Source organism: Pelobates fuscus, chromosome 10 (genome assembly GCF_036172605.1).
Source record: "Pelobates fuscus isolate aPelFus1 chromosome 10, aPelFus1.pri, whole genome shotgun sequence".
In the NCBI taxonomy this organism is placed as follows: Eukaryota; Metazoa; Chordata; class Amphibia; order Anura; family Pelobatidae; genus Pelobates; species Pelobates fuscus.
The window spans coordinates 40502532-40528896 of record NC_086326.1 but is presented as its reverse complement, the minus strand read 5'-3'; the positions used below and the strand labels follow the sequence as shown (position 1 = coordinate 40528896).

At 45.6% G+C, this 26365-nt stretch overlaps 2 protein-coding genes across 5 annotated transcripts in view; one reads left to right on the top strand and one right to left on the bottom strand.

The window, feature by feature from the left end:
* Window positions 1-9372, top strand: part of LOC134574471 (uncharacterized WD repeat-containing protein alr3466-like) — a 28051-nt gene extending 18679 nt beyond the window's left edge. For all 4 annotated transcript variants that reach the window (XM_063433567.1, XM_063433566.1, XM_063433565.1 and 1 more), the window contains 7 exons: window positions 579-665; window positions 935-1023; window positions 1114-1318; window positions 3826-3951; window positions 4390-4558; window positions 4759-4832; window positions 9215-9372. In XM_063433567.1, coding sequence (XP_063289637.1) covers window positions 579-665; window positions 935-1023; window positions 1114-1318; window positions 3826-3951; window positions 4390-4558; window positions 4759-4832; window positions 9215-9297 — 833 coding nt within the window. In that variant the 3' untranslated portion in view covers window positions 9298-9372. The remainder of the gene's footprint in view (window positions 1-578; window positions 666-934; window positions 1024-1113; window positions 1319-3825; window positions 3952-4389; window positions 4559-4758; window positions 4833-9214) is intronic.
* Window positions 9373-9395: 23 nt separating this feature from the next.
* Window positions 9396-25668, bottom strand: PIANP (PILR alpha associated neural protein). Its single transcript, XM_063433569.1, has 5 exons — window positions 24988-25668; window positions 13890-14470; window positions 13727-13808; window positions 13291-13473; window positions 9396-9865 (listed from the first exon to the last, which is right to left on the bottom strand). Exons 1-5 carry the CDS (start codon window positions 24990-24992, stop codon window positions 9844-9846), a joined length of 873 nt encoding a protein of 290 aa, XP_063289639.1. The 5' UTR covers window positions 24993-25668; the 3' UTR covers window positions 9396-9843.
* Window positions 25669-26365: the final 697 nt, after the last annotated feature.

Genomic DNA, 26365 nt, shown 5'->3' with positions numbered 1-26365 from the left:
AGCTTAGGACTGCAAATCTTGATATGGAGGTGGCTTGTGATAGGGAGGTGGCAGGTAACCGGTAAAGGGAGAAATTTGTGCTGAAGATTTGGTGCTTGGATCTGAATATGATCAGGTTAGCAGAGATGTCAGGCTAGCAGGACATCTGGTAAGATATGGTCTGGTATGCCAGCTGGTCGCAGGAGTGGGGAGATAGGAGCTGGAATGGCAGATGGTGGCAGGAGTTTGGAGATGACTAGGATTCAGTGGGTGGCAGAGATGAAGTAGATGTGGGCTAGGATGTAGATAATGTCAGGAATGTGGGAAATAGGAGCAGGAAAGGCATGGGGATATTAGAGCTAAATTATAAACGGGATGCTGGAGATTGATGGGTCTGGGGTTCAGCTGGTGGCAGTGAAGAGGTAGATATTGAATGGGGTGTGGATGATGTTAGGAATGGAGTAAAGGGGGGCTGGATAATGAAAGAGTTGCTGGAGATACAGCCAGACGAAATGACTGGCTGGTGATAAGGATGAGGAAGATCTGTTCCAAAGATGAGGCTTTTGTAGATTTGGTTATCATTGTCAGTCTTTTTTCAGGTCGGCCCGTTTTCAGCATTTACACTTTTTCTGAAGTTTCATCACTTGTGTACATTCCCAAGACACCATTTCTAATATCGGGATCAGGTGAGTGATATTATCCTATGTTGGTCCGTATTCCTGATGCTAATAACGCACAGATATACTCAGTACCACTATTTACCACGTCCATTTAAGGCAAATGCCTATGCACACTCCTTGATTCCTTGTCCAGCTAATTCATAAAACATGAATCATATTGGCTAGATATTGGGGGTAGTGTAAGATATTCAGTAACAAGGCCTCATAACTACATGAGCAGTTTATCATCCTTAAAAAAGCTAAAAACATGGCGTGTAATGTGTTCCATGTTTCAGATGGTGGAAAGATTGATGTTTGGGATCTTCAAACAAAACAGAACGTGCATTCAGAGCGAGCTCACGGAGATAGAGTGACATCTTTGCAGGTGACATGGACGATGGCCTTTTAGCCGACTGAGTGGAGTAAGTCAATTACTGATCAGACTAGACACTAACTGTTGTCACTTTATATTTAGTTTCACTCTGGGCTGCTGTTCTCAGGATCTTCTGATGGTTCTCTAAAGGTTTGGAAATTGTCCTCTTCCGGCACCTTGAGTCTTGTACATTCCTGTAACGAATTGATGTCGTCTCTGCATGGACTACACTCCATTTGTATCACTGGGGAGAAAGCATACATAGCCAGCCAAGGAGTGTGTGTAAAAGCTGTTACGTGGAAACAAGGTAGACCAAAATACACTAAAAAGGATTATAAATACCGTAGGGCAGGGGTGCCCAAAAGGTATGTCCCCTGATTATTTAAAACTCCAAGATGCTTTGTCATTCTAAAGGCATTCTAACTGCATGCAAAGCCTCATGGGAGTTGTAGTTCTACAGCATCTGGGGATCTACCATAGGTTAACTACTCATGCATTTGGGCAGATCTCTGTGTGATGGACCAGCATGTAATATCATTAATATAGCACACCCTTTGTTATATAAAGGAGGTATAACCGCTAGCTGTCAAAGGTGGAAGTTTCAGTTCCAGCTGGAACTTTTCCCTGAATTCCCTCTATTCTTGTACTTGTGACAGTAACAGTGACTTTAGTGCTACATTATGCTCCGATCTTGGATAACATTTATGGTAAGTAACTACTGGAGCAGTATAGTATCTGCTCTTACGAACTACCCCATATATTGAGAAATACAGGTAAGGAGCTTAAATCTGCTGTAATTAAAGGGGATGAGGCACAAGCGTATAATGTAATGCAAATGTGGAATGGCATTTCAAGCATGGCTTAAATCAAGAGCCTTACAGTTTGCGTGTTTCAGTATGCAAACACTCCATAAACATGTAAAGCTATGCTAATGATGGCTGGAGTGAATGTCTAGCACTGTGCTCTGGGATCAGGTTAAGCTCCCTGTTGGAACAGCCCATCTAGGCAGAGGCAGACTTGATCTAGGTGTGTTGATGGCAAACTGTGCCAATAGATACCAGGATCCTGAGGCTCAGGCACGGCCATAATCCCATCATAACAGATGTCAGTCCAAAGTACAAACAAGGAAGATGAGACGAGATCTACAGGAACACCGGTGTCACCATTTCTGTCCACAAACAAGGGAAACAAGATAAACCAAGCAGGAGCACTGATAGCCTTGACTCGTCCAGGAACAAGGGAGATAAGATGGGAGCAAGCAGGTTCTATGGTAGCCACAAAGTCAAAACAAGATCAGGAGTTAACCATAGAATGGTTCACGAACAAGCGAGATATAATAAGAACAGGGTTTAACTACAGGCTGGTCCAGAAACAAGGGTAACGAGTAAAGGAGCAAGCGAGGACATGGGTGACTGCAAAATAGGAAGACATTTTATGAAAATAAATATGCAAAAGAAAATCTACGACATTTGAGATTCATGTTACCAAAGCAGGTAGAATTGTGTAGAGTGGTGTAATATGAACACTCTGTTAGGTTAAGGGTGAATTCTTTATTTAGATGATAATCCTCAACCCTACAGAAGTGGAATACTCTCTTTTTGGTGAACAAAGAAACCTTCCTTTTTACCATGAATTACTCTGCCATAGTGTGATTATCTAATTCTTAGTGCATCCGACTGTGTGAGAGTTTACATCACCCGGCTCTTCTATGCTGTATCTTGAATACATTATCACACCACGTTAAAACTTCTAAGTGGAAGCCATGATGTGAAACCATGCCTTGAATGCATTATCACGCTAAGTTAAACGCGCTTAGTGCATCCCACGACATGAAGCCTGTCATCACACGGTCATACATTATCACGCTACATTAAAGAGCTTAGTATCTAGGCCAACAAGTGCGGTATATAACAGAACATGACTCATGGAGGAAATCTGCATAGTTGGAGCTCAGCATATCACTATTAAGTCATGTCAAGGTGGCCATTCTTTCTATTACTATAATAAAAATAATGCTATGCAAACTACCGAATTTCACGGGTTTCAAAATTCCTAGTAACCAAACTCAAGTAAAGTCTTTACCTTTGCAGAATGAGTAAATGAAAACTTTGCAACACCTCCTGAAGTGTGAATACGGTTTTAATCAAATGCCCAACTAAGAGAACGTGGCAACCGTAGCAAACTTGACCTTTATATCATTTCTGTTACTTTATTTTTGCAGAGACAAATTATGTTTACTCTCCATTGTGCACAGTGCAAACCAGCACATGTTTTACCTGATGCCAAGACCGTTTATATCGATCATTTCTGCAAAGTTTCTCAAGGTTATGCAGAAAAACAAATAAATCAGGAATTGAATAGGGAATTACAAATTTTAGGAGAAAGTGTCCACGCTGGAAAAACAGTGGCAGAGGAGAATTTTTCCAATTCAGCTACATTGGCTTAAAGTTTGGAATTCCCAATAATTCCAGGTTAGCACACGTTTCATCATACAAACACTAGAGACTAGAACATAATCTCTAATTCACTTTTCTAGATCCTCCTGGTGATCTGCTCTATAGAATGAACACAGATTAATGTTTTATAAAGTGCTCTCACTATTTGTGTCCTAATTGTAGGGGAGATTGTACCAGTGATTTGTAAAGTGCTACCAATAGCTTTCTACATGTCTGTCCCTCCTCTAGTTGAAATCTTTACAGTCCCCATGTAAATTCTGCAAGTTTATTGACACCCAGGCAGAACTGGAACAAAACAGTGTTTTTGTTCTCATTGTACTCCATATAACATCTTTCTCTTGTAATTTCTCTTAAACAGATAGTCTTATCCGTCTGTCTAATCACACCTCTGGCACTGGGTTTGTTGATGCCGTGGCTGTTACATCCGATGATCTCCTTGTTGCTTCTGGGTTCAACGTTGACCAGGGACAAGGGTACTTAAATGGTTGGTATTGTATTGGTATTTTTTTTTTTTTTTTTTTTAACATTCGTGAGGGGCATTAGCTGATTTGGCTGATTATACTCTGTTTTCTGGTCTTGCAAAAGCAGCACAAACTGGTACAGACTGGGATAGAAGGAAACCTAGACTGAGTTGTGATATCCAGCTCAGACTGGCACATTGATCGTATAGTGTGAAAGCTAGATGGGTGGTACACTAACCAGTGGGATTAATTCCTACCTCAAATGGGCACAATACAGATATCCAGGTCAATGATACACAATGATCAGACAGTGAGGGTAATTCCCAACTCAGACGGGTACACTAGTGATGCTTAGATGTGCACATCCTGGGTTTGAATATGTCTCATTTTTTATGATTTAGAGATTTGTTTATTCAGTGGTGTTTTCATTTCAGTGAATGCTTCTTTGTTTCTCTTTGCAGTTCGCAATGCTAAGACAGGTAATTACCTAGGAACTCTCTCACATCGTGATGCTCCACGGCTCCTGTGTCTAGCTGTTTCTCGCGATTCTGCGGGTCTTTGTTGCTGGGTGACCGGAGGGAGGGAACTCCTTTTGTGGGAGGAGCAGCCAAAGAAAAAGTTGCTGGATGGGTGAGTGTACCGTCAGTTGTTAATGTCCATCAGTCATAGTTTGTTTATGTTGCGCTGGTTTATTTCTTTTTTTCTGTATAGAAAGTCACGCTCTCCCCTGGGTCTGTGTTTATATAGAGGAAGAGTCCTCCTCCTCTGCCACCAATACAGGGGTCGAAGCTGTTTTCGTTAAGGTAACCCATCCCTATTTGTTGTTTCAGAGACACCATCCAGTTTCAGTTCTGTTCTGGATTTCTTAATTCTGCTCCAGATTCTGAATCAGATGATGAAGAAGGTAAGAAAAGTCCTAATTTCTAGAACTCTGTCTACCTGCATTGAATTGCATTTACAGCTCCAACACATAATGCACTACTTGTGAATGTAAATTAAATTTACCATAGACCCTCACAGTATCTAGGTTAGTGTGTGACTTTAATATAAAAAGTCGTAGATTGTGTTTTTTTTTTTACAAGTATCTAGGAAGACCCCACAGGGTAATGTAGCCCCAGCAATGGAATATCTTAGTATACTATCTCTAGAATGTTTTTTTGTTTTTTTTTTGCTTTAATGCTCTGCCCTACACAGTGACACCTGGTCGAAATGAGGTGACTAGAATAAGAGGTCCCTTCTGGGTTTTCAACCACTTTACCTTACCACCACTCCCGATTTACTGACTTCTCTGACCTATAGAATGTTACCTCATACTTAGTCTCAGGAAATTCCTTGCTGTAATGTCCACCGTCCAGTGTAAATGTGTTGTAACTGTCCATGGAGATGCTGACTTGTGGATTGTAGATCCAATCCCATCAGTAGAGGCAGACCCTCTCAAATAAAAACATAAGAAATAATAGTCTTTGTTTTAATCATCCTCTGCCCTTCTTTGTAATCCCTAGTCAATCACTAGCAAAATAATCCTACATCTTTATTGTTCTCACTGTATAGAACCATTTCCTTTGCTATAGGAGAAATCTCCTTTCTTAACACTAAATATGTAAATCATCATCTGTATGGCATGTGATTGATTGTTAAGTGTCCATCAAACAAGCATGGTTGACAGGGCTTATTAACAGGAGACCACATTTGCATACAGTGAAGGACATATGTTAGGTGAGAGAGCTCACTAGACCTTCAAGAAGCCAACAAAAACTACTTCTAAACACTCAAGGAAAGCACATAAAACAAAAAGACTTAGAACAACTAGAGTTAAAGTGTGGGTTTAAAGGAAACCACAAAAAAGGTAAGGGACTGTCTGAAAACTAGACAGTGAAACACACACAAACTTGGATAGAAGGAACCCTAGATTAAGAGCTTATAAGAGCTTATAATGACCCACACAGACAGGGATAGAAGGAAACCTAGACTAAGAGCCCATAATGACCCACACAGACTGGGATAGAAGGAAACCTAGACTGAGCTCCCAATGGCCCACACACAGACTGGGATAGAAGGAAACCTAGACTGAGAGCACCCAATGGCCCACACACAGACTGGGATAGAAGGAAACCTAGACTGAGAGATCCCAATGGCCCACACACAGACTGGGATAGAAGGAAACCTAGACTGAGAGATCCCAATGGCCCACACACAGACTGGGATAGAAGGAAACCTAGACTGAGAGTTCCCAATGGCCCACACACAGACTGGGATAGAAGGAAACCTAGACTGAGAGATCCCAATGGCCCACACACAGACTGGGATAGAAGGAAACCTAGACTGAGAGTTCCCAATGGTCCACACACACAGACTGGGATAGAAGGAAACCTAGACTGAGAGATCCCAATGGCCCACACACAGACTGGGATAGAAGGAAACCTAGACTGAGCTCCCAATGGCCCACACACAGACTGGGATAGAAGGAAACCTAGACTGAGAGCACCCAATGGCCCACACACAGACTGGGATAGAAGGAAACCTAGACTGAGAGCACCCAATGGCCCACACACAGACTGGGATAGAAGGAAACCTAGACTGAGAGATCCCAATGGCCCACACACAGACTGGGATAGAAGGAAACCTAGACTGAGAGATCCCAATGGCCCACACACAGACTGGGATAGAAGGAAACCTAGACTGAGAGTTCCCAATGGCCCACACACAGACTGGGATAGAAGGAAACCTAGACTGAGAGATCCCAATGGCCCACACACAGACTGGGATAGAAGGAAACCTAGACTGAGAGTTCCCAATGGTCCACACACAGACTGGGATAGAAGGAAACCTAGACTGAGAGATCCCAATGGCCCACACACAGACTGGGATAGAAGGAAACCTAGACTGAGCGCTCCCAATGGCCCACACACAGACTGGGATAGAAGGAAACTTAGACTGAGAATTCCCAATGGCCCGCACAGACTGGGATAGAAGGAAACCTAGACTGCGATCTCCCAATGGCCCACACACAGACTGGGATAGAAGGAAACCTAGACTGAGAGTTCCCAATGGCCCACACACAGACTGAGATAGAAGGAAACCTAGACTGAGAGTTCCCAATGGCCCACACAGAGACTGAGATAGAAGGAAACAGACTGAGATCACCCAATGGCCCACACACAGACTGGGATAGAAGGAAACCTAGACTGAGAGTTTCCAATGTCTGATACACAGACTGGGATAGAAGGAAACCTAGACTGAGAGATCCCAATGGCCCACACACAGACTGGGATAGAAGGAAACCTAGACTGAGAATTCCCAATGGCCCACACAGACTGGGATAGAAGGAAACCTAGACTGAGAGATCCCAATGGCCCACACACAGACTGGGATACAAGGAAACTTATCAAAAAAGAAAAGGAAGTGAGGAAAGATCCCCGTTAAAGAGCGGGGTCCTTATTCTCACAACCGCTACCCCAATCACAATGTCAAAACTGTTAAAACCACAAAAAATAACAAAAACTTTAATAGAACACAAATTATATCAAATAAACACACCTAATTAATCACCCCAAAATGTGAGGATTAAAAAGCAAAAATTGCTAAGATGCGACTGCAAATATCCAATGGCAGAACAGTACCGTAGAGAGCCTTATGGGGTACAGGCAGCAGCAACCGTCACAAAAATGCAACTAGTGTGTGAACTTTCTAAACACAGTTGCAATAGTGAGGACACATAGTTGCTGACAGAACCTCCCACGGGATTTCAGCCTCTCTGTAGACTGATATATGCCAGGAGACAGCAGAGGAGAGGAGGATTCTCCTAATTCAAGCAGACCTAGAGAAAGCCAGGGTCTGAGTTTCCTTATAGCTACTTACAATAATCCTAAGGTGTTGCTAGTTATCAAAAAATACCAGGTTTATCTAGTGTAACCAAAGGAAAGTAAATCGAAAGGATAGTAAGGTCAAAATAAGAGGAAACAAAGTAGTATGAAAAGAGCTGAGTCTAGACAGAGCTAAAAAAAAGGGGGCTAAATCGCCATAGCAGCTCCTAACTCAGAATTAAAGTAATCCCTCTGGTAAGACCTCAGACTGTGGAGTATCCAATCATGCTGTCAAAGCAGTCATCAAAAGTTTGTCCAATTGCAAAATCATTGATGCCCAACGCGCGTTTCGGCGGTCTAACCGCCTTTCTCAAGGGCAAGTAGTGTATACACTACTTGCCCTTGAGAAAGGCGGGTAGACCGCCGAAACGCGCGTTGGGCATCAATGATTTTGCAATTGGACAAACTTTTGATGACTGCTTTGACAGCATGATTGGATACTCCACAGTCTGAGGTCTTACCAGAGGGATTACTTTAATTCTGAGTTAGGAGCTGCTATGGCGATTTAGCCCCCTTTTTTTTAGCTCTGTCTAGACTCAGCTCTTTTCATACTACTTTGTTTCCTCTTATTTTGACCTTACTATCCTTTCGATTTACTTTCCTTTGGTTACACTAGATAAACCTGGTATTTTTTGATAACTAGCAACACCTTAGGATTATTGTAAGTAGCTATAAGGAAACTCAGACCCTGGCTTTCTCTAGGTCTGCTTGAATTAGGAGAATCCTCCTCTCCTCTGCTGTCTCCTGGCATATATCAGTCTACAGAGAGGCTGAAATCCCGTGGGAGGTTCTGTCAGCAACTATGTGTCCTCACTATTGCAACTGTGTTTAGAAAGTTCACACACTAGTTGCATTTTTGTGATGGTTGCTGCTGCCTGTACCCCATAAGGCTCTCTACGGTACTGTTCTGCCATTGGATATTTGCAGTCGCATCTTAGCAATTTTTGCTTTTTAATCCTCACATTTTGGGGTGATTAATTAGGTGTGTTTATTTGATATAATTTGTGTTCTATTAAAGTTTTTGTTATTTTTTGTGGTTTTAACAGTTTTGACATTGTGATTGGGGTAGCGGTTGTGAGAATAAGGACCCCGCTCTTTAACGGGGATCTTTCCTCACTTCCTTTTCTTTTTTGATAGTTATATATTTAGGGTTAAGCCCTACACTACCCCTGTAACCCCTCCTCAGCTATTGGTCAGAGTTTTCTCTTTGACCGATAACTTATCTGTTTACAAGGAAACTTAGACTGAGAATTCCCAATGGTTCACACACAGACTGGGATAGAAGGAAACCTAGACTGAGAGTTCCCAATTTCTGATACACAGACTGGGATAGAAGGAAACCTAGACTGAGAGTTCCCAATGGCCCACACACAGACTGGGATAGCAGGAAATAGTATGTAATTTTTGATTTTATGTTTTGCAGAGTTTGATCTATGGGAAGCGGATGTGAAGTCAGCACCTTTCCAGAGTGACAGTCAAGGCTGGCAGTGGTGTGTTTTGGTATAGAGATCGCGTTAATCACCTCTATTAAATTACACTCAAACTTTATTTTATTAAAAATAAAACTGTTGAAACACAGAATCATGTGCAGATATATACACAATAAAACTGAGTTTTCCTGTTGGTGCAAACAGACAAACAGTCATGAATTGAAGCCCTTTGTCACATTGCTCTGTTGGAGTCACATTGATCTAGTTAGATATATATCCTCCCTACACTGAGATATAGACAGAAAAGGCCAGTGATTAAGTGCTATTAGCCTCTGAATACACGTGTGCAAGTACAATTATGTACAAATGTGTGTAACCTCTCTTCACTTAGTTATATGATGTCATACATATAGAGGGGAGTTCACCCCTTAGTGTCCTCTTGGTCTTGCTGCTCTCGTCAGATATTAGAAGAGTTGCTCCTTTCCTTCTCTTCTCATGATCTTCCTGCCCCAGACACAAACAATCCAAATTCAAGGATTCTGAGATGAGGGGTTTTGCCTCTTGGCTTGGTTAAATTCCTTTACCTAACAGCTCGTGCGTGTGTTTCATACCCCCATCAGAGTCACATGGTCACCATAGGGATCCTAAAAATGAAAGATAAAGGAGAAGGTCAGTGCTGTAGCATTTAGCGGTAATCATCCAAGGGTCTCTAAACCGCAGGAGTGTAAGACGTTATTGAGATATTAAAGGGTTATAGACACCCGTAATGAATGGGCAGAGAAGGGCAGGGGATAGTAGAATGACCATAATGGGCAGACAGTGAGCATGGTAGGGGTTTATAGACTGGCTGTCATGGGAAGTCACTGAGAATAGCAGGGGGAAACATTGAAAAACTTGCAGATATGGAGAATCATTGGGGATAATACACTGGAAATCATGGGGAATGACCTAAGGATTATAGATTCAGTAGATGATACACGGGCAGTAATAAATAACAGTGAGAGGTTGGATAAGTTTGAATTCAAGTTTGGGAATGATTGACAGAAAATTGTGTATTAGTGACTATATATGATAGACTGATAATCAGAGCTGGGGGATGGTGTTAGGGTAGTAAGGGTAAAATTGGTAGAAAGTCCATGCACCTGATATTCTTTAGGAATCAGGCTTTAATAGGAACATCCCAGTAATGTTTCAGCCTTGCAATGTGACCCTGGTGACAAAAGTCCCAAAGTATGGCTTGACAATTGTCACAGTTGTTTGGATGTTCCTATGAAAGCCTGAACATCGACTGTCTGGACTAACTACCAATGTTACCAGTGAGATATTGGGTTTTGACACCCCATCAGTCTGGAGCTTCTTTTTTTTTACAGTGAAATTTTTGCTTTTACACGAGTGCAGTCCCCCCCCTTGAGTTTATGGAAATCAACTTAGTCATTGGCAGGCAGGACATAGAGTTAGGCCAGTTGTTGAGAAAAGGGTAATTTGGACAGACATTAATAGCTGTATATGGTAGACCTGGATAACAGCAGAGGTATAATGGCATAATAATCTTACAGACATTGAGTATGGTAAACAAATAAACAGGCCAAATTGAAGATTGGCTGGGATGCAATAGATTGATAAGCCTGGTCAGACAGGGAGAATGGATGGGATACCATAGATTGATAAGCAGGGGCAGACATGGAGAATGGCTGGGATAAGATAGATTAATAAGCAGGGGCGCACACACAGAGAATGGCTGGGAGACAATAGATTGATAAGCAGGGGCACACATGGAGAATGGCTGGGATACAATAGATTGATAAGCAGGGGCTCGCATGGAGAATGACTGGGATACAACTGATTGACAAGCAGGGGCACACAAGGAAAATGGCAGGGATACAATCGATTGATAAGCAGGGGCTCACATAGAGAATAGCTGGGATACAATAGATTGATATTCAGGGTCGCACACATGGAGAATGGCTGGGATACAATAGATTGATAAACAGGGGCAGACAGGGATAATGGCTGGGATACAATAGATTAATAAGCAGGGGCTCACATAGAGAATGGCTGGTATATAATAAATTGATATTCAGGGGCTCACATGGAGAATGGCTGGGATACAATAGGTTGATAAGCAGGGGCACACATGGAGAATGGCTGGGATACAATAGATTGATAATCAGGGGCACACATCTAGAATGGCTGGGATACAATAGATTGAAATTTAGCGGCACACATGGAGAATGGCTGGGATACAATAGGTTGATAAGCAGGGGCACACATGGAGAATGGCTGGGATACAATAGATTGATAAGCAGGGTCACACATGGAGAATGGCTGGGATACAATAGATTGATAAGCAGGGACACACATGGAAAATGGCTGAGATACAATAGATTGATAAGCAGGGGGTTAAATGGGGAATGGCTGGGATACAATAGATTGATAAGCAAGGGCACACATGGAGAATGGCTGGGATACAATAGATTGATAAGCAGGGGCTCACATGGAGAATGGCTGGGATACAATAGATTGATAATCAGGGGCTCACGTGGAGAATGGCTGGGATACAATAGATTGATAAGCAGGGGCTCACATGGAGAATGGCTGGGATACAATAGATTGATAAGCAGAGGCTCACATGGAGAATGGCTGGGATATGATATATTGATAAGCAGGGGCTCACATGGAGAATGGCTGGGATACAATAGATTGATAAGCAGGGGCACACATGGAGAATGGCTGGGATATGATATATTGATAAGCAGGGGCTCACATGGAGAATGGCTGGGATACAATAGATTGATACGCAGGGGCTCACATGGAGAATGTCTGGGATATGATATATTGATAAGCAGGGGCTCACATGGAGAATGGCTGGGATACAATAGATTGATAAGAAGGGGCACACATCTAGAATGGCTGGGATACAATAGATTGATAAGCAGGGGCACACATGGAGAATGGCTCGGATACAATAGCTTGATAAGCAGGGTCAGACAGGGAGTATGGCTGGGATATAATAAATTGATAACCAGGGGCTCACATGGAGAATGGCTGGGATACAATAGGTTAATAAGCAGGGGCTCACATGGAGAATGGATAAAGAATAACAGACTGCAGTCAGTAAGAGATGGAGAGTGAGATTGCCTGTAGAATTAAGACACCAGCTGTCATGGTGAGGTACTCGGGTTAGCAGAAATCAAATGGATTGGAAAACGGAAGCCTAGTTCATCTGTTTTTACTTTGAATATAAATTACTCTGGTTTGTATTGATGAGATTAAATAGATAAAGCATTAAAGATTATGCGTTAAAAGACAAATATACCTCTGTTTGTAAATTATTTGCAGCAAAAACTCCTTTTTAACTCTTTAGAAATGAAACAAGAGGGGAGGGATGGATGGTGACATCATCTGTGCAATTGTTCCCCATAATGACTCTAGAATACTGAATGGTTTGACACCATGCAAGGCGGGAAACACCCACTAATCTCTTCCACACACCCTTTTTACTAGTTTATTTCGACACAGGCATCATATCCATCAATCCCTCCTCTCGTCTGACATGCTGGTCTTCCTCTTGTGTGTCTTTACCTCTTCCTCATAGATTGTAAGGTCATTTGAGCAGGGCCTTCTTCACCTCTTGTCTTTGTTATATTCTGTTTGTCAATTACTTATAGTCAATTATCCCCATTCTGTGATTGTAAAGCGCTGTGGTATATGTTGGCGCTAAATAACTAATAATAATAGTTCTAAAAGTGTCATGTAATACAAAAAGATACATAACAAAGCAGCATATATTGGGGTCAAATACTGCCATTGAGTGGTTCTGGAGAAATTATTAAACTTCTCGACATTCGGCTTTGTGATTTATTATATTTTACCGGAACACCTCATTGGCTTTATTTCCTTTTAATACACAGTTTACCATCATTTATCTTTTTTCTTACTCTCTGTCAATGCAATTTGTGTATTTCTCTGAAGTAACCCTAAAGAGCACCTTCTGGGACATTGTTTTTATACATTGGATTATATGTGCACAAGTTGATGACTAAGTTACAAAACACTCAGTTTCCCTCACTTGCTGGCCCTGTAGGGACCTCCTCTTTCTTCGTTTCCACTTTTGAAATCCCCAAGTTTGAGAGGTTGGAGTCCAGGGATGTCTGTGTCTGGTGACAGGTCGGTGAGAGGCTGTAGGCTTCCTTCCTCTGGTAAGGGGCATCTCTCAGCTCGTTGATGCCTTCTCCGCTGCCTTCGCTCACAGCTGTAACAAGACCAGGAAATTCACTACCAATTTTTACACCTTGCATCCAGTGTACCCTCCCCATCCTATAAATGTTGGAACCTCTGTATATTTCACTCTTTGGAACCTCACAGTCCTCACCCAGCCAGCACCACTCCCTGTCCTCCACCGTGTGCCTTACTTCCTTATTATTTTGTAAATTAAATATTCTCCATGTACCTGGCTCTCCTTCCCTTGTTTTGCTCACATTTTGCTTTGTACTCCCCATTCTCACCAGAATTTGATGATGATACCAGATGCCACCAGCACGATTAGCACAGAGATGACAATTGTCACGTATAACTGAGGATCGGTCCCTGCAAGTAATGAAAACAAGGAAGGGTTGTAGGTGCGTGCATTGTACACATACAAGTCATGTAACCTAGGCTGATGCTCACCTTCATCTTTTGGAGAGTAGATGTGTGGTCTTAGTGTTGTAGGAACCCCTCTTAAGTCCAGGCCTCGTGCAGGCTCCTCATGCAACTGGTGATCACCATCGTGATAAAAGCCAGGGCGAGGGGTGGAAGAGGCAGAGCTCAGGGCTGTTCCATCTTCATCTGACACTGTAGGTCCCCACAAAATGGCCCAGGGGTATTGAGATGGGGGAGCTGCACCTTCCAGGGCAGCAGGAAAGAGCAAGCTGGCAGCAGGAGATTGCCGTTTGCCCCGTCTGGCTATCACAAAGTGATGAGGGCGCTGCGTACCCCGATGTTGGAAGTATGGGATCTTTGGAAGTAAACTCTGTGACTGCAATATAGGGAGAGCAGTGTGGAGAGGAGAATGTGGGTGGTGGGCGATGGGGTGTATCGCACGGTCTAAAAGCGGCATGTGAAGGGAAGATTGTGTATGTGGGGCAGCAGATTGGAGAGACGTATGCGAATGTGGGCGTAATGAGGTTTGCAGAGCTGCAGGAAGTATAGAACAAGTGCCCGTCAGGAGACAGCCATAGAAAATGCAAGTGATGGTTTTACAGCCAGACCTAAGAGAGAGGGCGGAAGTTAGTGATGTCAATTCTCCAAAACCTGCATTCCAATCTTTAACATTCAAATCATCTCACAGTAATCTTAACTACAGCCTTTGCCAGTGGATTATAAGACTAATTAGATTATATCCTGACATTTCATTCTCTGTGTTATTTTAAGATAGAAATGCAAAATCAGTTATTTTAATGGAATGTGGATTTTTATGTTAGAATTCCTTCTAAGAAGAAAATATGCAAGACTATTTTGGTGTAACATTTGTAATGCAGTGATATGAGAGACTTCAACAGGAAACTGGGTAACATTAGAAAACACTTTATCTTCCTACACAGCTTCTACAGCCAATTCAAATTATCTCATATCTCTCCCCACAGAGTACTTACAACCCACACCCCCTTACAATACTCGTTTTATCCCTCCCAATAATCTTCTCTATCTCCCCACAAAGCACGTACCATTCACAATCCTTCTCAGTCTCAGTACTTTGATATCCCTCACCATGAGCGTCTAATGCCGAAACCTGCATCCAACGCCTCACCATGCACACCCCCTTCCCAACAATCTTAAAATTCTACTCCATGCACCTTGACCGCATAGTGATTTGAAGTGGCCATGGTGTGAAAACACTGCACATAACGAGTTTAACCCCTTAGCTTCCAAAGGTGTAACTCAAACTCCTGCAGCATCCTTAGCCAACATAGAACGAAGTTCCGGGCTGGCTAGTGTCAATTCTGTGTAAAATTGTCCTCTGACACCAGCATGCTGGTACCAGACAGCCAATGACAGCCCTGCTAACCTCCTCCATCATGGGTGATCAAACTGCAGGAAGAACTTGGACCCTGTGATGGAACTCATTATAATAATAATCTTATATCTCTCCCTACACAGCCCTTACCATCTGTACCTCTTCTAATTATCTTATACCCCCATCACTACCATGCAAAACTACTCTTAGTAACCCACTTATTCTCCAAAAACCACAATCATATTAACTGCCCATAACAGCACATTCTATCCAAACCTCCTTAATCGTATTAAATCCCCCCAGCATCACTTACCATCTCACCTCTCCCAATTGTCTTTCATACCTCATTTACCAAAGTCCCAAAAATCTTATAACCTTCCCCTAACATCGCTTACCACCGTTACTCGCTCCCAAATACTCATATCCTTCTCCCCACGTAGCATTTATCTTCCAAACTCCCTACAAAAAAAACTTCCATCCCTCCTCCTGCTCACCATTTAATATCCAAACCCCTTTCAAGAAAATCTTGTATCCTTCTCCCTGCAGAGCATTTAGCATCTAAACGCCTCCCAGAAAAAATCCAATATTAAAAGTGTTCCAGCCCACCATGTTTTATACGTTAACCTAGTTTGTAAAAGGAAGCAATGAACACAATTTCTGCATTTGGCCAATTTTGTTGTTTTGATTTTTTCATGTTTCTTTTTGGACCTGCTCTTTTGAGCTGGGCTATTGTCTGATCTTGTGTTGCTCGTTCATACTGCTGCCGTTGGGTGTCTTTCTTGTGAATTAGTTCTTATTTAACATTTACGTGTTTGTGAGCTCAAGCATCACATGGTTGCATACAGGAGTCTGTTTTATATTAGCAAGAGCCAGAATAGATGATTTTTATTCTATTTCATCGACAGTCTTACTTTTTTCTTATCGTTTTTTTCCTTTTCCCTCTCCAATTACATACACAGCCGTCTTACACCTCTTCCCCCACATCTAATTCCCTCTTATACCGCTCCCCCCATATCCAGCCGTCTTACACCTCTTCTCCTACATCTAATTCCCTCTTACATCACTCCCCTTCTATCGAGCCGTCTTACACTGCTTCTCCCACTTCCAAGACCTTCTTACACTGCTTTCCACCACAGGTCCCTGTTACATGTATTACCCTTATCTAGGTCTTTCTTACAGTACTCCCCCAAACCCAGGTCCCTCTTACAGTACTGCCCCAAACCCAGGTCCCTCTTACAGTACTCCCCTAAATCCAGGTCCCTCTTACGGTGCGCCCCCAATCCCAGGTCCCTCTTACGGTACTCCTTTAAATCCAGGTCCCTCTTACGGTGCTTCCCCAATCCCAGGTACCTCTTACAGTACTTTCCCAAATTCAGGTCCCACGTATGGTGTTCCCCCTCATCCAGGTCCCTCTGATGGTGCTCCCCCAAGTTCAGGTCCCTTTTACGGTGCTCCCCACATCCAGGTTCCTCTAACAGTGCTCCCCCAAATCAAGGTCCCTGTATGGTGCTCCCCCACATGAAGGTCCCCCTTACACTGCTCCCCCACATCCAGGTCTCCTACAATTATCTCCCACATCCAAGTTTCTCCAACACCACTTCTCACATTCCGATCTATCTACCTTTGCTCCATTAAATCTAAGTCTCTTTCACACTGCTTCCCACATCTAGGTTTCTTACACTGCCCCCCACATCAAGGTGTTTACACTGCCTCCCATATCCAGGTCTCTTACATTGCCCCCATATATAGGTCTTTTACACTGTCCTCCGTATCCAGGTATCTTATACTACCCCCATATCCAGGTCTCTTAAAATGCCCCCAATATGAAAGTCTCTTACACTGCCCCCTATATCCAGGACTTATACACTGCCCCCTATATCCAGGACTTATACACTGCCCCCTATTTCCAGGTCTCTGACACTGCTCCCCACATCCACGTCTGTTACACTTCCCCTCATTTCTAGATCTCTTACACTACCCCCCATTTCCAGATCTCTTACACTGCCCCCCATTTCCAGGTCTCTTACACTGCCCCTCAGTCTCTCTTACACTGTTGTTTACATCCAGGTCTCTTAAACTGATCCCTTCCTGCCTCTGCTCTCAACCACTCACCACATGGCATTGTGCTGAATAAATAAGCTGTTACCTACCCCTTCATCTTGGGAATCCTGAGTTTAATAACACGATGAGCTGTTTATTGCCTGCAGGAGAGAAATGCAGGTACAATAAGTCCCCATTGCTACCATAGCTTCCTAATACTACCTTAATACTCCCAGTACTGCCTTAGCACCTTAATACTACCTTAATACTCCCAGTACTGCCTTAGCACCTTAATACTACCTTAATACTCCCAGTACTGCCTTAGCACCTTAATACTACCTTAATGTTCACAGGCCTGGCCTAACTCACAAATACTGCCTTAATATCACCAGCACTGCCTTAATATCACCAGCACTGTCCTAGCTCCCTAACACTGCCTTCATATCACCAGCACTGCCCTAGCTCCCCAGCACTGCCTTCATATCACCAGCACTGCCCTAGCTCCCCAGCACTTCCTTCATATCACCAGCACTGTCCTAGCTCCTCGGCACTGCCTTCATATCACCAGCACTGTCCTAGCTCCCTAACACTACCTTCATATCACCAGCACTGCCCTAGCTCCTCGGCACTGCCTTCATATCATCAGCACTGTCCTAGCTCCTCGGCACTGCCTTCATATCACCAGCACTGTCCTAGCTCCTCGGCACTGCCTTCATATCATCAGCACTGTCCTAGCTCCCTAACACTGCCTTCATATCACCAGCACTGCCCTAGCTCCCCAGCACTGCCTTCATATCACCAGCACTGCCCTAGCTCCCCAGCACTTCCTTCATATCACCAGCACTGTCCTAGCTCCCTAACACTGCCTTCATATCACCAGCACTGTCCTATCTCCCTAACACTGCCCTAGCTCCCCAGCACTGCCTTCATATCACCAGCACTGCCCTAGCTCCCCAGCACTGCCTTCATATCACCAGCACTGTCCTAGCTCCCCAGCACTGCCTTCATATCACCAGCACTGTCCTAGCTCCCTAACACTGTCTTCATATCACCAGCACTGCCATAGCTCCCTAACACTGCCTTCATATCATCAGCAATGTCCTAGCTCCTGGCTAACACTGCCTTCATATCACCAGCACTGCCCTAGCTCCCCAGCACTGCCTTCATATCACCAGCACTGCCATAGCTCCCTAACACTGCCTTCATATCATCAGCACTGTCCTAGCTCCCGGCTAACACTGCCTTCATATCACCAGCACTGCCATAGCTCCCCAGCACTGCCTTCATATCATCAGCACTGTCCTAGCTCCCTTACACTGCCTTCATATCACCAGCACTGCCATAGCTCCTCGGCACTGCCTTCATATCATCAGCACTGTCCTAGCTCCCCCAGCACTGCCTTCATATCACCAGCACTGCCCTAGCTCCCTAACACTGCCTTCATATCACCAGCACTGCCATAGCTCCCCAGCACTGCCTTCATATCATCAGCACTGTCCTAGCTCCCCCAGTACTGCCTTCATATCACCAGCACTGCCATAGCTCCCTTACACTGCCTTCATATCACCAGCACTGTCCTAGCTCCCTTACACTGCCTTCATATCACCAGCACTGCCCTAGCTCCCCAGCACTGCCTTCAAATCACCAGCACTGCCATAGCTCCCCAGCACTGCCTTCATATCATCAGCACTGTCCTAGCTCCCCCAGTACTGCCTTCATATCATCAGCACTGTCCTAGCTCCCCCAGCACTGCCTTCATATCACCAGCACAGCTCTAGCTCCTTAACACTGCCTTCATATCACCAGCACTGCCCTATCTCACCAATACTGCCTTCATATCATCAACACTGCCCTAACTCCCAAATACTAACTTAATATTACCAGAACTGCCCTAGCTCCCTAACACTGCCTTAATATCACATCACTGCCCTAGCTCACCAACTCTGCCTTCATATCCCCAGCACTGCCCTAGCTCCCCAGCACTGCCTTCCTATCACCAGCAATGCCCTAGCTCCCCAGCACTGCCTTCCTATCACCAGCACTGCCCTAGCTCCCTAACACTACCTTAATATCACCAGCACTGCCCTAGCTCCCTAACACTGCCTTAATATCACACCACTGCCCTAGCTTCCTAACACTGCCTTAATATTACCAGCACTGCCATAGCTCCCCCACACTGCCTTAATATTACCAACACACTGCCATAGCTCCCCCACACTGCCTTAATATTACCAGCACTGCCATAGCTCCCCCACACTGCCTTCATATCACCAGCACTGCCATAGCTCCCCCACACTGCCTTCATATCACCAGCACTGCCATAGCTCCCCAGCACTGCCTTCATATCACCAGCACTGTCCTAGCTCCCCCAGTACTGCCTTCATATCACCAGCACTGTCCTAGCTCCCTTACACTGCCTTCATATCACCAGCACTGCCCTAGCTCCCCAGCACTGCCTTCAAATCACCAGCACTGCCATAGCTCCCCAGCACTGCCTTCATATCATCAGCACTGCCTTCATATCACCAGCACTGTCCTACCTCCCTTACACTGCCTTCATATCACCAGCACTGCCCTAGCTCCTTAACACTGCCTTCATATCACCAGCACTGCCCTAGCTCCCCCATGCTGCCTTCATATCACCAGCACTGCCCTATCTCACCAATACTGCCTTCATATCATCAACACTGCCCTAACTCCCAAATACTAACTTAATATTACCAGAACTGCCCTAGCTCCCTAACACTGCCTTAATATCACATCACTGCCCTAGCTCACCAACTCTGCCTTCATATCCCCAGCACTGCCCTAGCTCCCCAGCACTGCCTTCCTATCACCAGCAATGCCCTAGCTCCCCAGCACTGCCTTCCTATCACCAGCACTGCCCTAGCTCCCTAACACTACCTTAATATCACCAGCACTGCCCTAGCTCCCTAACACTGCCTTAATATCACACCACTGCCCTAGCTTCCTAACACTGCCTTAATATCACACCACTGCCCTAGCTTCCTAACACTGCCTTAATATCACCAGCACTGCCCTAGCTCACCAGCACTACCTTAATATCACCAGCACTGCCCTAGCTCCCCAGCACTGCCTTCATATCACCAGCACTGCCATAGCTCCCCCACCCTGCCTTCAAATCACCAGCACTGCCCTAGGTCCCCCAGCATTGTCTTCATATCATCAGCACTGCCCTAGCTCCCCCAGCACTGCCTTCATATCATCAGCACTGCCCTAGCTCCCCCAGCACTGCCTTCATATCATCAGCACTGCCCTAACTCCCCAACACTGCCTTCATATCACCAGCACAGCTCTAGCTCCCTAACACTGCCCAAGCTCCCCGACACTGCCTTAATACCACCAGCACTGCCCTAGCTCCCCCACACTGCCTTCATATCACAGCACTGCCATAGCTCCCCCACACTGCCTTCATATCACAGCACTGCCATAGCTCCCCCACACTGCCTTCATACCACCAGCACTGCCCTAGCTCCCCCACACTGCCTTAATACCACCAGCACTGCCCTAGCTCCCCCACACTGCCTTCATATCACCAGCACAGCTCTAGCTCCCTAACACTGCCCAAGCTCCCCGACCCTGCCTTAATACCACCAGCACTGCCCTAGCTCCCCCACACTGCCTTCATATCACAGCACTGCCATAGCTCCCCCACACTGCCTTCATATCACAGCACTGCCATAGCTCCCCCACACTGCCTTCATACCACCAGCACTGCCCTAGCTCCCCCACACTGCCTTCATATCACCAGCACTGCCATAGCTCCCCCACACTGCCTTCATATCACAGCACTGCCCTAGCTCCCTTACACTGCCTTCATATCACCAGCACTGCCCTAGCTCCCCAGCACTGCCTTCAAATCACAAGCACTGCCATAGCTCCCCAGCACTGCCTTCATATCATCAGCACTGCCTTCATATCACCAGCACTGTCCTACCTCCCTTACACTGCCTTCATATCACCAGCACTGCCCTAGCTCCTTAACACTGCCTTCATATCACCAGCACTGCCCTAGCTCCCCCATGCTGCCTTCATATCACCAGCACTGCCCTATCTCACCAATACTGCCTTCATATCATCAACACTGCCCTAACTCCCAAATACTAACTTAATATTACCAGAACTGCCCTAGCTCCCTAACACTGCCTTAATATCACATCACTGCCCTAGCTCACCAACTCTGCCTTCATATCCCCAGCACTGCCCTAGCTCCCCAGCACTGCCTTCCTATCACCAGCAATGCCCTAGCTCCCCAGCACTGCCTTCCTATCACCAGCACTGCCCTAGCTCCCTAACACTACCTTAATATCACCAGCACTGCCCTAGCTCCCTAACACTGCCTTAATATCACACCACTGCCCTAGCTTCCTAACACTGCCTTAATATCACACCACTGCCCTAGCTTCCTAACACTGCCTTAATATCACCAGCACTGCCCTAGCTCACCAGCACTACCTTAATATCACCAGCACTGCCCTAGCTCCCCAGCACTGCCTTCATATCACCAGCACTGCCATAGCTCCCCCACCCTGCCTTCAAATCACCAGCACTGCCCTAGCTCCCCCAGCATTGTCTTCATATCATCAGCACTGCCCTAGCTCCCCCAGCACTGCCTTCATATCATCAGCACTGCCCTAGCTCCCCCAGCACTGCCTTCATATCATCAGCACTGCCCTAACTCCCCAACACTGCCTTCATATCACCAGCACAGCTCTAGCTCCCTAACACTGCCCAAGCTCCCCGACACTGCCTTAATACCACCAGCACTGCCCTAGCTCCCCCACACTGCCTTCATATCACAGCACTGCCATAGCTCCCCCACACTGCCTTCATATCACAGCACTGCCATAGCTCCCCCACACTGCCTTCATACCACCAGCACTGCCCTAGCTCCCCACACTGCCTTAATACCACCAGCACTGCCCTAGCTCCCCCACACTGCCTTCATATCACCAGCACAGCTCTAGCTCCCTAACACTGCCCAAGCTCCCCGACACTGCCTTAATACCACCAGCACTGCCATAGCTCCCCCACACTGCCTTCATATCACAGCACTGCCATAGCTCCCCCACACTGCCTTCATATCACAGCACTGCCATAGCTCCCCCACACTGCCTTCATACCACCAGCACTGCCCTAGCTCCCCCACACTGCCTTCATATCACCAGCACTGCCATAGCTCCCCCACACTGCCTTCATATCACAGCACTGCCCTAGCTCCCCCAGCACTGCCTTCATATCACAGCACTGCCATAGCTCCCCCACACTGCCTTCATATCACAGCACTGCCATAGCTCCCCCACACTGCCTTCATATCACAGCACTGCCATAGCTCCCCCACACTGCCATCATATCACAGCACTGCCATAGCTCCCCCACACTGCCTTCATATCACAGCACTGCCATAGCTCCCCCACACTGCCTTCATATCACCAGCACTGCCATAGCTCCCCCACACTGCCTTAATACCACCAGCACTGCCCTAGCTCCCCCACACTGCCTTCATATCACCAGCACTGCCCTAGCTCCCCCACACTGCCTTCATATCACCAGCACTGCCCTAGATCCCCAGCACTGCCTTCATATCAGAAGCACTGCCTTCATATCACAGCACTGCCATAGCTCCCCCACACTGCCTTCATATCACAGCACTGCCATAGCTCCCCCACACTGCCTTCATATCACAGCACTGCCTAACTCCCCAACACTGCCTTCATATCATCAGCACTGCCCTAGCTCCCCCAGCACTGCCTTCATATCATCAGCACTGCCCTAACTCCCCAACACTGCCTTCATATCACCAGCACAGCTCTAGCTCCCTAACACTGCCCTAGCTCCCCGACACTGCCTTAATACCACCAGCACTGCCCTAGCTCCCCCAGCACTGCCTTCATATCACCAGAACTGCCCTAGCTCCCAAATACTGCCATATCACCAGCACAGTTCTAGCTCCCTAACACTGCCCAAGCTCCCCGACACTGCCTTAATACCACCAGCACTGCCCTAGTTCCCCCACACTGCCTTCATATCACCAGCACTGCCATAGCTCCCCCACACTGCCTTCATATCACAGCACTGCCCTAGATCCCCAGCACTGCCTTCATATCAGAAGCACTGCCTTCATATCACCAGCACTGTCCTAGCTCCCAAATACTGCCATAATATCACCAGCACAGCTCTAGCTCCCTAAAACTGCCCAAGCTCCTCAACACTGCCTTAATATTACCAGCACTGCCCTAGCTCCCTAACACTGCCTTAATATAACCAGCACTGCTGTAGCTCACCAACATTGCCTTAATACCACCCGCACTGCCCTAGCTCCCCCACACTGCCTTAATATTACCAGCACTGCCATAGCTCCCCCACACTGCCTTAATATTACCAACACACTGCCATAGCTCCCCCACACTGCCTTAATATTACCAGCACTGCCCTAGCTCCCCCACACTGCCTTCATATCACCAGCACTGCCCTAGTTCCACAGATAGTGCCCTATCACACTTACAGTGCATTACTGTAGACAGACACAAAGTGTGCCATTTCACATACACAGTTCATGATTATTGCCAAACATCTGCAGATACTGCCCTATCACATGTACAGTGCACTATTATACCCAGACACGCACTAATGTTGCATATCTCCCAAGTTCCCCTAGTTAGAAGGGACAATTGCATTTCTCAGAACAGCCCCGCCTCTGGCCACACCCAAACTCACACTCCTAAAATTAAGGTGTCGCTCTTCGTCCATTTGAAATGTTGGGACTCGGGAGCTATGATGTTGCCCTATTACACATGATCAGTGGAGTGTTGCACATGCTTTGCACTATTCTAACCAAACACAACTAGTGCCTTATCACGTGCACATAGTGCACTACTATATACACACACAGCTAGTGAGTTGCAGTAACATACTCAGACACACACAGCTGGTACACACTAACTCACTGTGCACTGTTCTACCCAGACACACACACAAACACACACACACACACACAGACACAGTATGTTACTAAGATGCACATAGAACAGACGGGTATTTTTACATACAAACACGCAGAGTAAAATATTACACATTGTTAGATATACAGTAAATTATTACACACTGTGGTCCAGGTGGTGTACGATTACACAAAATTATAACATCCACACACAGTAAATTAGGCACACGGGTGGTGCACTATTATACCGAACAGCCACACACACACAGTAAATTAATACATATTGGCACATAGGTAGTGCATGATTACATCGTATTATAACGTCCACAGACACACACACAGTAAATTATTGCACACTGTCACACAGGTGATGCATGATTGCACTGAATTATAACATATACACATCAATATCACACGTTGGCACACAGGTGGTGTACTATCTGACATACTGTAACACACAGCATACTATTCTGAGACCCTCACATATGTCATGCACTATTGTACACAAAGTACAGGATTCAGTATTGTTAAATGTGAATATGTCTTCTTCAATTTCTTTAGATAAATAGGCATGCTTCTGTATGTTAGTCAAAACCTGTCCTGTTTTCTTTCGGTTTATCCTGTTGCAAATGCAGAGCTGTTTTTGCAGTATATATAAGACACACAGAGGCGTGCACACACTGTCACATACAGTGGCATACACAGCTTTCGCACTCTTAACTGTACATGCAACTGGTGCAGAATTAGAAAGAAACACTCTCAGCTCTCACCTCATTCTGAGGGTGCAGGCCAGTCTTGGGGTGATGATGCAGCTGAACGTTTAATGCTTTTTCTCCCTCTCTCTCCCCGTGTCTGGCAGGATTACTGCTCCGTCCCCCTCCTTTCACTAACACACTGTCTCAATCCCTCCCTCCACTCACACACTGTCTTTATCCCTCCATTCACACACAGTGCTTCTCTCCATCCACTCACACTCACATACTACCACTCACACTCTGTATACTTTCTTCCATACACACAGTCACCCTCCTTCCACTCACACTCTTTATCGATGCCTCTACTTATACCTTTCTCCATTGCATCCTCCACTCCCACCCTGTCTCTGTCTGTGTTACGACGTATACAATATCATTAATACGATTATACTCTGTAATTCACTATTATGTCATGGAGTGGTGATCTAAGGGTTCGGGGGGACCTTGGTAAGAGTTTGCGTTCTTGATGCTGTGGACTGTTACTTCAATCTTTTCAGCTGGGTAATTAAAGTGATGGGAGTTACAGTCCACAGCACTGTACCCGGACTCTAAGTAACTGCCGTTATTCTTGGCATTAAGATGACACTGTTCGCAATGCTGCTATAGTGTTAATATAGTTAAGACATTTACCATAAGTACTTCCTAACCTATTTTAGACTGAGCTGTAAGGACTCTGCGCTCTTATAAGTGCAGCACCTCCACAGCCTCACTCAGATGATTCTTAGGTTTGTAAATGGCTCTATCTCAAAAAAGCAACAGCCTGAGCGTATCTTTCTAACCTTCCACACACACTCTGTGTCCTCTCCCAAACACTGTGTTCCTTCTCTTACGCTCAAACAGCCACCCTCTGACAATGTCACCCACTGCATCACACCAACCCCTACTCAAACACTATATCCCAATCCCACCTTCACTCATACACTGCATCCCAACCTCTACTCCACTCACTCAATGCATCACATCCTCCCCCACTCAAACACTATTTCCCAATCCTACCGACACTCATACACTGCATCCCAACCTCTACTCCACTCACTCACTGCATCACATCCTCCCCGCAATCCCACCGACACTCATACACTGCATCCCAACCTCTACTCCACTCACTCACTGCATCACATCCTCCCCGCAATCCCACCGACACTCCTACACTGCATCCCAACCTCTACTCCACTCACTCACTGCATCACATCCTCCCCCCAATCCCACCGACACTCATACACTGCATCCCAACCTCTACTCCACTCACCCACTGCATCACATCCTCCCCCCAATCCCACAGACACTCATACACTGCATCCCAACCTCTACTCCACTCACTCACTATATCACAACCTCCCCTCACATCCAATCCTTATCTCGCTCACCCTCTCAACATTCTCATACTATATCC

What these genes read in the sequence shown, in the direction of transcription:
- PIANP (XM_063433569.1), bottom strand. An exon ending in GGTATCATCATCAAATTCTG is followed by an intron (nt 13,474 to 13,726) that starts GTGAGAATGGGG and finishes GTCTTGTTACAG; the next exon opens with CTGTGAGCGAAGGCAGCGGA. An exon ending in GGTCCCTACAGGGCCAGCAA is followed by an intron (nt 9,866 to 13,290) that starts GTGAGGGAAACT and finishes TTTCATTTTTAG; the next exon opens with GATCCCTATGGTGACCATGT.